This window comes from Plectropomus leopardus, chromosome 10, assembly GCF_008729295.1.
Source record: "Plectropomus leopardus isolate mb chromosome 10, YSFRI_Pleo_2.0, whole genome shotgun sequence".
NCBI classification, from domain to species: domain Eukaryota; kingdom Metazoa; phylum Chordata; class Actinopteri; order Perciformes; family Serranidae; genus Plectropomus; species Plectropomus leopardus.
Window position 1 is genome coordinate 5,121,170 of NC_056472.1, and position 14,803 is coordinate 5,135,972.

At 39.8% G+C, this 14,803-nt stretch overlaps 1 protein-coding gene across 1 annotated transcript; it reads right to left on the reverse strand.

The window, feature by feature from the left end:
• Positions 1–3,599: 3,599 nt before the first annotated feature.
• Positions 3,600–6,482, reverse strand: LOC121949606 (zinc transporter 7-like). The gene is made up of 4 exons (XM_042495345.1): positions 6,410–6,482; positions 6,203–6,229; positions 4,442–4,623; positions 3,600–4,111 (listed from the first exon to the last, which is right to left on the reverse strand). Exons 2-4 carry the CDS (start codon positions 6,216–6,218, stop codon positions 4,055–4,057), a joined length of 255 nt encoding a protein of 84 aa, XP_042351279.1. The 5' UTR covers positions 6,219–6,229; positions 6,410–6,482; the 3' UTR covers positions 3,600–4,054.
• Positions 6,483–14,803: the final 8,321 nt, after the last annotated feature.

The window sequence follows — 14,803 nt, forward strand, 5'->3', positions numbered from 1 at the left end:
TAATAAAGCAATAAGCAGTTGCTTGGGAGCTCTGATTTGGGATAAATCAGAACTTGCAATTTAAAATTACTTGAGCTCCAGTGTATCACCTCCTGTTCAGCCTCACTCTATATTGCTTTTCTTTTATTTATGGAGATGTCACAATATTTGTCAGATTGATCAATTTAGCAGTAAAATATTCTTATACAACTATCGATTTCATATGCTGGAGTCCTAAAAGAATATAAAAGATGTTCTTTGTTCCATCTCAAGGTTTTGGGTCCCTTCCAACTAGCCTTCATGTGTCAAAGATTAAGCTGTGTTATTACAAGACCAAAAATAGAATAAATAAAAGATTCAGGTGATTGAAACTAGATTGATGTGAATGTTGTGGGGAGTGGTAGGGTGTGTAACAATAGTGGAAAACACTGTTGAACAAAGGTCGTTATTAAATGCTCCCTGGGTAAATAAAGATAATACGAATGCCTACTGAAAGATAACACAAACAGCGTAATAGGAAAGTACAAAGATTAATTAATGATTAAGGAATAAAAAGGCAGGGCACTGTGGAGATGACTTGCCAGTTTTATGTTTTTTATTACAAGGGAAAAATTGTGACCAGAGTCCAATACATCAAATGCAAATAAAAAAATCCTTAAAAAATTCAGCACTGTGGGTAACCTGTCAGAAGAGAGTCAGGGAGTGGAGCTGTGGAGCTGATACATGTCTGTAGCTTTTTTACAGCACAATCTATTGGTTTAACACCTTGTTGGCTTAATATATTCATGTATGACAGCTAACCAGATCAGAGTTTCACAAACCCCTTTGTTGCATGTATTGGCCCAACATTTGAAGAAAAAATAACAAAACTAAACAAAAAAACCCTTTGAAATGTAGGTGATCAAACTGGCCTCACAATTTATTATGATAAACTGTAAGGTAACAGAATGAAGGTTTCCAGGTGAGGAATTGTCTTCTTCCTTTCCAGACATCACCATCTAGTCTGAGTCGCTGCTGCAAGAGCTGCTGGAGGACTACAAAAGGGACACAAATTGCAATTTCATTTAATGATGACATGTCAGTCAGTTTTACAATTGAATGATATCAGTATATCAGTAATGCTGATATTAAAAATTAACAAATTTAACAGAATTAAATTGAATTGAATTGAATTGAATTGAATTGAATTGAATTGAATTGAATTGAACTGAATTGGATTGAATTTAACTGAATTGTTTGTTGTTGTTTTTTTACTGCCGTTTCTTTTTCTGTCTCAAAATGACTTTGTGTGCTGCATTTGTTTTTTTTTTGTTTTGTGTTTTTAGTTTGGGCCACACCAGAAGCATGCAGTTGGTCTGGCGAGTTAATCTTTAAAGTCGGATAAAAACTGTCTGTGGGCTCATCACTATAAATGACACCTTTGACATTACAGTCATCTCATGCATTGTTATTATAACAAATATTGCTTTGTGCAATTTTAATGGTGATCTATGATTAGGTTAAACCATGTTTAACCAAGTGGTGCTAGGAATGTAATTCGTAAATAAGCTGTTCTTCACTTTTTAACTAACATCTCTGATTTATTGGCCAGTCATTGCTATACAAATTAATCTTACCCCGCGACACTCCCTTCCTTTTTTGTGGCAATGGCAGTGCATGTGACCATGCTTGTGTCTGTGGCCATGACCATGACCATGCCCGTGTCCGTGATGCCCATGGCCATGTCCATGATGCCCATGACCACGACCCCGACCCCGACCCCGACCACGACCATGTCCATGTCCATGTCTATGTGGCCCATGCCCGTGTCCGTGCCCGTGTCCATGCCCATGATCATGACAATGATCATGATCATGACCATGACCATAACCATGCCCATGCCCATGTCCATGACCATGATCATGATCATGATCATGATCATGATCATGACCATGACCATGATCATGTCCGTGTCCGCGTCCATGTCCATGTCCAGGACCATGGCCATGTCCATGCCCAGGACCACAGCCAGGTCCATAATCTCCACAAGGTGGGGCTGGAGGATAGTACACAGGTGGACCACAGGGCTGAGGAGGGCAGGGTGCAGGGGTGGCAGTGCCTGGTGGACTCTGAGGAAAAAATCCTCCTGGCATCTGCTCAGGGTGACAGCCCGAAGGGTACTGGTTTCCTAGTCAAACAAAAGCATTTTAGCAAAATTGAAAAATACTGAAAATAACCAAAAGACAATTACGTTACAAGTTATTTACCTCTGTTATTCCCGTACATCTCAAAATTCCAGATCCAAACCCTAAAACTGAAAAAAGGCACTACAATAAATACAAATAGCCTCAACTGAAAAAACTAAATAAATGACATTTTAAGAAAATGGAGATATAAGCGATTGTAAAATACTGTATTATTTAGAAAGCCAATTGCAGTTGAATGTGACAGTGTGCTGTATAAAATCTTGTAAAACAAGCGTTGCATCATGTCAATATCATCTACGTCTAACATGATTAAAGACATGATCAACATATGTAATGCTATACAGTTAATAAAGGAAATACATGTAAGCACATAAACACACATAAATTTTATGGTACTTTTTCCTTGATAGTTACTAGTGAGCTTACCATGTGCTGGGTGCAGCTCCGCAGACACAGCAGTCAGCTGCTCCTTTATATGAAGCCACACCCACACACTTCCACTGACAACTTCTGTTTTGGGTGTATGTGTTTATATGTGTGTGTGTGTGTGTGTGTGTGCGTGCGTGCGTGTGTGTTTGGTATGTAAACATACACTTGAGGTTTTGTTACTATGAATAACTGATTTGTTTTTGACACCAGAGAAGCTTCAGTAACAATAATCCAGAGCAAACTCACATTATCATAGTAAAGTTTTGTTTCTTTTCTTTTTTTAAAGCTTGAATGATGTTTGGGTGAGTTATTACCTTCGCAAACATACGATAGACTTGTAATGTTGCACTTTCAGTTTAGAGAATGTAAAGACAGTTTTAAAAAGACATTCCGAAAGAGTTGCTGCATTGTTGGAAGACATCTGTGTATAAGGAACCTGTTGCCCGACAGATGGGAACGTCAGGAGGTTAAAGAACGCACAAAAATTCCCCATACAGCTGTGCATGTACAGTTCTGTCTCAGGGCTGTTTCCTAGACGTCTTATTATTCTTATTACGTCATTACATTTTTGCTATGTGCTGCGCACTGCTGTGAAACAGTCTTGTCTTTTGTCTTAAGTATTGCCATAACATAATCTGTCAACAGTAAAGGTGAGATATGAAACCTGTCCAATCTCTTGAAACCAGTTTCCCACATACTGAACTATAATGTCTGTCTTTGTAGTAATGAAATTATTGTACAGGGAAAAGTGCAGTCATTATGCATTTTCAATCATTTTCATCAAAACCTCATCTATATTTTACTTTAGAAAACTACTCTATTGACAATGTAGGAAAGTGTGTGTGTAAACAACTATTGTATTGAGATGTTCTTTGACAAAAATGCACTTATATTTCTTTAGATTTTAAAGATATTCAAGAAATGTACCAAAGTGAGTGGTGGAAACATAGTAATTAATTTGCAACATTTTTTCCTAACAAACACAGTGTTGGATGCACTCAAAGAAATGATTTGGTCTAATTTTATTTCTAAGTTTACATATTTCATTAAGGTATACAGTGTGTCTCTTTCTCACACAACTATCACACCTGATACCTCCCTCACATATCCAGCTGGATGGATGGTGAGGCAAATTTGTAATTGAGCTATGTAAATAAAACTGAGTTGACTTGACAAAATGACATCACATAATACATATGCTGTGACATAAACAAAAACTATGAAAAGCTATCACAACCCACCAAGTCAACATGTTGGCTGACATACAGTGACATTTCCCAAGAGAAAAATTCATCTCTGTTTTCACTATAAACTTTATTACCTAAGTATATGGCACACAGCCATGCAATCAGTTTATTATGAGAAAAGAATGCTTTTCAGTTTAACGTCAGATATGCGTCTCATCAGAAGTTTACATGTTGGAACTTGTCTTGTTTCTTTTCCCATCCAGCATCCTTCATCTAGTCGGAGTCGCTGCTGCTGCTGGAGCTGGAGCTGGAGCAGGAGCTGCTGGACGACTACAGCATGGACAAGAAAACAGACAAACAAAATCGTTCAGTCAGTGGTGACAGCGTATCATTCTGTTACTTAAAAAAGAGTCTCAATGAGTTTGTGTCTCGTAAATTAACTTTTAGTTTTGGGGCTGAGAAGAGAGCAAGAGTCATAGGTTGACTCCTGAGCTGACAGGAGAATTTTTGGAACTTGGTATGAATTTAAATACATCAAACATTTCCATAAGCTTTCACAAAGACAAAAGTTTTAAGCGTGGATTTAAAAGAAGTGGGAGACTTTTTGTGTTTTGAGTTCAGAAATTATTGAGTGTGGCAGCTTGAATAGCAAAATCTCACCCCGTGACTGTCCTTCCCCTTCTTGTGGCACTTGCCGTGCTTGTGGCCACGCTTGTGCTTGTGCCTGCACTTTTTCCCTTGAGGTCCATGTCCATGTCTGCCACCATGGCAACCATGTTTATGTCCGTGTCCATGCTCGTGACCATGCCCATGTTTATGGCCCCCTCCATGACAGTGTCCTCCTGCAATTAGTCATAAATACATATTTCATACGGTGAAGTCAGGTCATTTGTGGCATCAGGCGACATGGGACAAATAATAGTTTGGGATCTTTAAATATTAACAGCAAGTCACCAAACAAGCTCCTGAGTTGTTGCTGCAAATGTGCTTTATATGAAACAATTTTTTTTTTTTAAACTGATCTGAGGTAATTAGTATGTGCTGGGCAAAGTGTTTAAAATAATCGGTTGTCCTTGCAAGAACTTGCAAGAAAAGCCATGTGTCATGTTAAATTTAATTTGTGTTAGATAGTGACGGTATAACAACAAAAAATATATATGTTGCTTTTTTTTAAAAACTAATCAATTTTTTTCTCAACTCTCTTTACTATTTTTGGAAAAGGATTTTGAGTTATTCCTCAAAGGATACAGGTAAAATGGGACAAAAATGAAGATAAAATGGGACATACCTCTACAGTAAAACAAGCACGTTTTTGGGCTCAGATAAGGTGCCCTAAAATTATGACTTGTGCTATTGTGTGCCACTCTGGGTGGATTTCCATTACAGATTTGCACAAAACTTAATCAATATTTTCCAAATTTCATTAAAACATAATTGCAAAATGACTGCATTTCCATTCAGTGATGTTAATGCAACGTCTCACATTAACATTCCAAGAAGCATGGCGATGGTATGTGGGATTTCTGGGAGGTGATAGTCCACGATTTCACAGAGGAATTGTGGATTCAAAACTTCCGGATGATCTGCTCAACTTTTGAAGAGTTATGTGATGCAATAACAGCTCTTGTAGCTCCTGCTGCATCATGAGGGAGCCAGCTCCCACTGACAAGCACATAGTCCATAGCATCATGTGACCTATAAAAGCCGAAAAAGTGTTTCCATTGCAGTTTTGCAAAGTATGACTTTATCACATAGCCTGAAACAACACCTCATGCGAGCGTCAAAACTTTTTTGTGATAAATAGGAGTTTTTGCAATTTCAATTTGCGCCATTTGAGAGTTAATGGAAACCCCCTTACTGTCACATTTCAGACTTGTGGTATTCTTATCACTTAAATAATACTAAAAATGAGAAAACTCCAGAGTTACCCATAGTTATTACACACACATGCATGTCCTTTGCAGACAATGTGTCACCAAGGAAACAGACAGCAAAAGAACAGGGAAGGCAGGCCAGAGAAGCTAGACAGTATTTTTTTTAATGGATAGCCACAGGTTATATGATGATTTAATGAATTAATGACTGAACTGATCAGTGGATTTAACCATTTAAAAACAAACAAACATGATTTTCCTATTTTACCTATCAGCTGTCGCATTTTACTCAAACATGTCATTAGAGTGAGGTCAGAGTCCTGAACGTGTTTTAGCCTCCAAAGTTTCTAAATTATTTTACTTGACAAAATAATTTAAGAAATAGAACCATAACAAGTTCTAAAAGTAAACTTACGACAGTCAGAAGAGTTTTAGATAGTTTTTTTGGTCATGTACCAAAAAGTGACCCAAATTACCTGACTTCACCCCTATCAAGTACATACTTAATGCATTTGGAAAAAGGAGAGAATGAACCAAATTTATTTACCTCTGCGTCCAGACATTTTCAGATCACCTGAAGGCCAGTAAATACAAAATAAAATTTAGAAAGATACCTGAGTTGAAAATAAACTTCACAAAACATGTACACAATGCATGTTAAGGTGTAATATGTACAATTCAAAAAATGACCAAAAGAACCGTAACCCTCTACACATATTTATCTCTGTATATTGATGATTAGAGGGGAACTTACTGTGTGCTGGAGAGCAGGTCCACACACACCGTTGTCACCTGCTGCTGCTTTTTATATGCAGCCACACCTGAGCCATCCAGAGCAGTACCGGCACGCTAATCAGAAAAGATGCATTGTTTTGAGACGGTACAGTGAGCATGTGGCAGTGTGTACCATAATATGTTCAGAATGTGCATGTACATATGTGCACTATATGAATGCTGCAAATCAGCAGAAAAAGCAATTGCGTGTTATTTGGCATATTAGTGTTGCTGCAGGATGTCAATATTTACAGCTGAGATATGGTCAAACACAAACACACAGACACACACACACACAAACTAACAGTTGGGTAACCTGATGTGTTCCTCTTTTGTCCTCTGCAGCGAGTTTGACGAGCCTGTTTGTTTGGAACATTTTCTTCATGACCAAAAAGCAGTGTGTTGTTATCAACTGCTCTGAGAGGTGATGACAGACTTTTAGTTTGAGCTGCCTGTTTTTTTGCGTGCCTACATGCACACACACACACACACACACACACACACACAAACACAAACAAACATATCATGTGCAGTGTGATCACACAACACAATGCCAGATGTGACAAGTTGTAAGGAAGGGCATGCCGTGCATATTTTTTACACCACACATTTTGACTTATTGTAGTAAAAGCACAGGTGCATTTAATAACAATAATGCTGGCTGTAATCCATTTAGGGGAGGTGCTGGTATCGTCCATGCTGGCTCATTGGAAAAGCTTAACCTTAATGGAACTGAGCCATCATTAATGTCATCAATTTCACCTGTGCTTTTCCTACTATGAAGTCAAAATGTCTGCCGTCACAAAGGTCTATCAGCTGACTGCACGAACGTTCACCAACGTTCATCAACACTAAAATTATCGATTTGTTGTGTCGCGCGATTATTACTCAGCGTTTCTCTAGCAGCACTTATCAGGAGCATCTCTCATGCGTGTCAGCTGCAGCACATCTAGAGAAATGGTGGCTCGTGTTTTTTTTAACATGTGGCGCGCGCTTTTGTCAGCAGGAATAGACAATGAAGATGGTGTTTTGATGATAATATTGACTCTACACCACTTTATACTGCAGTTTAAAAGTCTGTCACAGAGATGAGGAAATACAAAGATGTCTGTTGTACTCCAATTTCCCTGCCTCCCTTTCAAAACAAAAGCCCTCTGACAGCGACTCTGGACACTGTCCCACTGCTATGGCAACGTGTTTTTACCTGATATAAAAAAAAAAAAAATCACTTCTCCAACTGTGACATCACAGGTCAAACAATGAGATCACTGCTCAATCCATGACATCACAGCTCAAACTGTGACATCACAGCTCAAACAATGAGATCACTGCTCAATCCATGACATCACAGCTCAAACTGTGACATCACAGCTCAAACAATGAGATCACTGCTCAATCCATGACATCACAGCTCAAACTGTGACATCACAGCTCAAACACAGCTCAAAAAATGATGTCATAAAGCTTTAATGGAATTAAAGCTTAATGACATCATTTTTTTAGAATGTTGGGAGTCTATGTATTTGGGTGATTCGGCTTACATTTTTAGTTCGAGTACAGTTCAGAGAAGAGATCGACAGCGAGATCAGTTTCAGAGAACAAACTTGACAAGAGGACACACGTCACAGAAGTCATCACATCACTTCACATACAAGACAAGACAAAGACAAGATGGAAAGACCAATGAATTTTTACCTCAGCACATTGGAGGAGCAGGTGCGGTGTGAACTCAGTGACAACGAGGCCACACTCACCCAAAGCTCAACTGAGGGGAGAGTCCTCCTGGACGTCCAGGAGGACATCCTCGCAAATGTTTTGGATCTGCTCCAAGACAAGAGGGACCGTGTCGACTGGAGCCAAGAAAAACAGAAGCTCCTGAAGGAGATTTGTAGCCTGAAAGCCCAGCAGAATTTGGCTCCGGCTCAAACTCACCAACAGGAGACACTCACCAACCATCAGCAACCTCCACAACCAACTGGAGCTGATGAAAAAAGAAAAAGAAAGGCTTGACAAGGAATTGGACATCAAGAGATCGTATCTCCGGACCAACGCGAGGTTGCTTAAAGATGCTAAAACCAACGTTGAGTTGGAGAATCGACTGAGATGTGGGACTGTTGAAGCTCAAAAATACTTTGAGCACCAGGCCCACATCATCAAGCAATTCCAGCACAGATTGGCGAAGGCTGAGGAAGAAAAAGGCGCCCTTCTGAAACAGTTGGAGGCAGCGAAGTTGGACACTGAGAACATACTGCAGTTTTGTGCAACAGCCAACACCAACATGGAGCTTGAGCTGGAGAGCCGCCAGAAGGCAGAGCAACTGCAAGCTCAGAAAAATCATGAGCAGCAGTCCTCCCTTCTCAAGGTCCTTCAAGATCGCTTGCAGCAGGCAGAGGACCAAAAAGCGGCCTCTCAGGCGCAGTTGGAGAAAGACAAAAAAGACAAGAACCAACTTGCGATTGCTTTGAGGAAGGCTCAGGAGGAGCTCAAGAGCAAACAGCTCCAATGGCAGGAGGAGAAGTCCAACCTCACTGCCCACTTCCACAGACTGCATGCGACACATTCGGCTGAGCTAAAGCTGCAAGAGACCAGCATTAACAACTATCTCGCCGCTCAAAAGACAATGTTTGATCACAGGCTGCAGCAGGAACATCAGGGATGGGAAAAGGAGAGGGCCGCCTTGCAGCAGAAAAACAACGACCTCACTGCTGCTCTAAAGAACGCACAAAAACAGTTGCAAAAACACCGCAACGCATGGCAGGAGGAGCGGTCCACCCTCACTTCCCAGATTGACCAGCTGCAGGAGAGCCATGAGGCCCAGCTGAAGCTGCACGAGACCAAAAGAAACAACTGTCTCGCAGCTCAAAAGAAGAAGTTTGATCACACACTGCAGAAGGAACATGAAGGATGGGACAAGGAGAGGGCCGCCCTGCAGCAGGAAAACAGCAACCTCACTGCTGCTGCTCTAAAGAATGCAGAAGACCAGTTGCAAAAACACCGCAACACATGGCAGGAGGAGCGGTCCACCCTCGCTTCCCAAATTGACCAACTGCAGGAGAGCCATGAGCCCAGCTGAAGCTGCAAGAGGACAGGAGCAGGAACTTTGCCTCTGTCCTCAAGAAAACATTCGAGGACCAGCTGCAGAACGACTACCGGCGATGGCACAAAGAGAAGATCTCCCTGCTGCAGGATGCTGACGAAGCTAGAGCTTCTTATGAAGCTCAGCTAAAAGACAAGAAGCAGGACAACAACGCCCCTCACTGCTGCTCTGAAGAATGCACAAGAGCAACTGCAAAGTAAGAGCAACTTGTGGCAGGAGGAGCGTTCGGCCCTGACTTCCCAGTTGGACAGATTGAAGGAAACTCATCTCGTCCAGCTGGAGATATCGGACAATGACCACCAGAACCTGACTGCTACTCTAAAAACGACATTTGAAGACCAGCTGCGGAGCGACCGTCTCCGTTGGCAGCAGGAGAAGACCTCCCTGCTGCACGACATGGAGCAAGCAAGAGCCGCCCACGAGGCTCAGCTACAAAATCGAAACAGGAACAGGACAACAACAGCACCCTGACGGCCGCTCTGACCACAGCAGAGTCGGAGTTGCAGAGGCACAGCAACATGTGGCAGGAGGAGAAAGCATCGCTCCTCCAGGCCACCGAAAGCCTCAGAGTGACTCTGCAAGAAAAGGAGGAGGCAGAGGCCGCCCTCACCTCCCAGCTGGAGGAGCTACAGAGCCAGATCAACAAGAAGAAGAGGAAAGTGGTACAAGCTCTTCTGATTCTTGGCTCAGGACACCATCTGACAGTACCACAAAAGACACTACGCATTAATTCTTGTATAGCTGTGTGGATTAATCTCAGTCGTATACTTAACCCCCAGAAAGTCACTTTTTGGGGATTAAGAATTAACATGACACTCGGAAAGTGAGTTTCCGCTGTAAAATTGGTCCCCACAGCTATATGATTACTAATGCATGTGTATTAGTTCTTCTTAACTTGTAAGGATTGCTCTTGACCCCCAGGAAGTGAGTTTCTGGAGGTCAAGACTCGATTTCACACTCGGAAAGTAAATTTCTGATGTAAAATTGGTCCTCTCATAAGCAAATAAGAACTAATGCACACCCAGCCGTCCGTGGAGAGGGGATCTCTCTTTGAATTGCTTCTCCCGAGGTTTCTTCTCATGTTCATCTGCTCATCCTGATGTTCATGGGGAGTTTTTCCTCGTCTTCATAGAGAGCTCGGGCTGGGCATCTGTTGCTGATCTGGGTCTTTAGGCCCAGCAAAACATCTTCAGCAACAGAAAACCTTTTCATTTCCTTATAATCAAACCTTTTCATTTCTTATAATTACCCCCCCCCCCCCCCCCCCCCCCCCCCCCCCCCCCCCCCAACAAAAATAAATCCCCCCTAAATCATTTCATGTTTATATGCCTATTATTGAAAAGTTGCCTTAAAGTCATGTGTAATACTGAATGCTTTTTAACAAATGAGACCAGCATTAATAATGATTTTCGTTTGCACCCTGTAGCCTGAATATAGAAATGTGCCAAATATGTTTTGGTTCAAATGTTGCTATTTTGTCAAGAGTTATATATTGGTCACTCAGAGAAAGTAATTATCTGTCAAAAGTGGTGAAGCTGCAATTTCAAGTTTTAATGCAAAGAAATGTATCACAATATTTGAAAACACAATGAAAAGAAAAATATTTATTTGTATAAAATATGGTCAAAATGATGACATTACCCCATGGTGGTTCATGCACTTATTCAAAAGGTTAACAAAAGGTTAAATGAGTGGAAAAGAGATATGTCTAAAAAGAAAAGAAAATATGAAAAGGGGAGGGAAGAAGAGTCAAAGAGAGAAACAAACATTGTTTAAGATGATAAGTGGGATCTTTTATTGTCAAAAAATTTAAAATAAGAATTATATGAATACTATAATATGTAAAATATGCTGAGTATGTAAAAAGTTGGTGGTGGATGGTGTTGCCGTGAAAAAACATGGTGGCCACCTGCAGGGCTCCTCCAAGATAGTAGTAAGCGCCTTCATTTTGAGCTGCAAAAGCTCATAATTAGGCATTGTTAACTACTGTTGGCACCACTTACTTAGCTGTGGTGACCCTGCTAACGGTGCTAACAGAGCTAACAGTAAAACTATAGTTTACAATGCTGAACGGGCTTTCATTAGCTGTTCGAAATGCTGTCCTTTTAATCACTGGGGAAGACCGAAGGGTGGGTACAGCGTTTCCACAGTACCCCTTCCCACCACCATAGAGTTAATGCAGTTTTGCATTTGTGCAAAATGTAAGACAATAAAAACACCTCAGCTTTGTGTTTGTGTTGCAGGTCCATTCTGAATGGTCTGCAAGTGACTTTATTTTGAAGTACAGTAAATTAGCAGCACAGAGCTTTTACTTTGAAGTGCGTAAAGGTTTTTTTTTTAAAGTAGAGTAACTATTTCATTGCACTGGTCTTGGTATTATGTGGCCTTTTTTCCCCCCAAAATAAGAGTAGGCCCACCAGACTGTTTTTTATTTATCAGAGGAGAGTGTGGCTGTTTTGTTTTACCCTCCCTTAAGCTACAAATATTTCTCCTTGAGCCTTCCTGAATGACTCGGGTAAAATGCATGAAGTTTTTGTCCCACGTGATATGTTCAAGGACCGCTGGAAATTGGGGATTCAATAATCATTTTTATTTTTAAAGTTTCTGGTTGTGATCAATAGTGTCATTTTTCATGACTTTTATTTTGGTGGACCCACAAGGTTAGAAAGCAGTTTTTTAAGATTTTTTTAAAAATAACCAAACATTTTAAAATATTTTAAAAACATCTGCAAAACATTTTATAGAAAAAGAAAATTGAAAAAAAAAATAGAAATGAACAAAAATTTAAGAAAAACTGGATTTCAGACTCAATGTTTTCAATTAAAATGAAATATTTCAGAGTAGGGCTGCAACAACAAATCGATAAAATTGATTTAAGCGATTATTTAATGTGTTGGCAAGAAACTAAAATTATCGATTTGTTGTGTCGCGCGATTATTACTCAGCGTTTCTCTAGCAGCACTTATCAGGAGCATCTCTGATGCGTGTCAGCTGCAGCACATCTAGAGAAATGGTGGCTCGCCGTTTTTTTTAACGTGTGGCGCGCGCTTTTGTCAGCAGGAATAGACAATGAAGATGGTGTTTTGATGATAATATTGACTCTACACCACTTTATACTGCAGTTTAAAAGTCTGTCACAGAGATGAGGAAATACAAAGATGTCTGTTGTACTCCAATTTCCCTGCCTCCCTTTCAAAACAAAAGCCCTCTGACAGCGACTCTGTGGACAGAATCCCATCAGTTGCTGATACAAGGCATTTTATTTTGAAATATTTACAGGACCGTGTTGTTGACTGTGCGGGAGCTTGCAGTTATGGTCCACTTATGGCCCTTCAGGTGGAGGGGGCCCTTAATTGTAGGCCCTTGTGACCCTTCAGGTGGAGGGGGCCCTTCATTGTGGGCCCTTGTGGCCAATTAAAGATGCCAGTAAGTAATTAATAGCCATAAATTGTGTGTGGCCACCCCCCCTCCTCCTCCTCACATACATTAGTGACCCTCAGCAGCAGGCACACTACAACATTTCTGCAAATATTTTCTAGTTATTATTGTTATTATTAGTAGTATCATTAGTATTATTATTAGTAGTAGTATCTTCTAATTATTTCTCTCTGTTGGAAATATTTTTCTTTTCGTAATTTTTGTTTTCTTTCCCTTTTTTCTCACAATTTTAGGGACATTTCTTATTAGGCTGCTTATTGCCATTTAAGCCATGTTTTCAACAACACAGCAGCAACAGCAACAGTCCGATTTGTTTGTGTTTTTAAAGATTTAAATGCATATGACAGGCGTCTGAACGCAGCACTAGAAAACTGATGTTGGCTTCAGGTTTCAAAGGGTTAAACCTGTGAATGGGAATGGGAATGGAAAACAAAAGCATTTAAATTCTTGTTCTGTGTTTATGAAGAATGTGGATCTGGACACAAAAAGCGAAACTAAAGTTGATAATTCACACAGAGAGGAGAGCAAAACAAACACTCAGACAGAGAGAGATACGAGTGGAGGCTCATTGTGCATAACCAAGACGTAATAAGTCAATATTCAAACGATGTGGCTTGACAGGATCCGCTTGTTACTTGAGAATTAAATGGTGCTGCTTTTGAATTTACTACTTTAAGTCTAAGGTCAAGTCTTTTGCAGTAAAGGTTCTTTTTTGAGTCAAGGACAAACTTGAAGTGCACACCTGTGGTAAATAACAATTTAACCCTTTGAAACCTAAGCAAACCTGGCTTCATTTCTCCATAAAACATGGGAAGAAGGCAATGAGCAATGAAAGAAGAAATAACTACAAATTTAGAAGAAATCAGTAAAAAAAGTACAAGAAAACTGAAAATTACAAAGCAAACACATATTTAAAAAAACAATACAAAAACCACAGAAATGACCTTGAAAAATGCTTCCAAATGTCCAGACAGTTTTTCCTAGCTTTAATTTTTTGAAAAAAACCCCATTTCTTGAAAACATATTTGCAAAACATTTATTATCAAATTGCTCATTGCCTTTTTCCAACATTCCCAAAGAAATTGCACCAGTGTGCAGGTTTCAAAGGGTTAATAACTGTTGTTTATGAGTAATCCACAGGAATATTTGAAAACATTTATATATTTTTTCTTTACCTTGAAATCCAATTCTAATTCTTGTTGCTAGAAGAATTCACCACAAAGCACTGACCTTCCAACATGTACACACTAGTCTTAAAAAGTCTGGAGAAAATCAGTCATTCTTTCGCAAACAAACATTAGGAAATCACCTCTTTGTCATCCAGAGGAGGACGTGTGAAAAAAGTTGTGGAGGTGAATTAAAACCTGCTTTCTGAACATGGGGTCACACTTAAGCCTCTGAACAAACAGTAGAAAGTACTGGATTAACCAGTTACATTGTGATGTCTTGTGTGTTGATGTTTTTTTAACCACAAGATTAAATCGCTGCAGTGAAATGTGCTTCTGTGGTCACCTGTCCCTACACCTCTACTGCACAAAGTTACTCCTTTTTTTAAATTTGTTTTTATTTTCTTCTTAAAAACATAGTGGCACACAAACACAGCGTTTAAATGGGTTAAAATTCTGAAACTCTATGAATTTGATATTAATGAAAGGGGCTAATGTTGGTTAAAAAACAAAAATCCTATTCATGTATAATATTTTTTACAGCCTGATTTTAAAAGCACAATTTGTGTTCCGAGCGTCAGTTTTGACACAGCTAAAAAAAAACAATCATGTATAAATATATCAATGTTGCTGCTAATCATTTAAATATCCTAAGCTGTGATCATAATAAAAA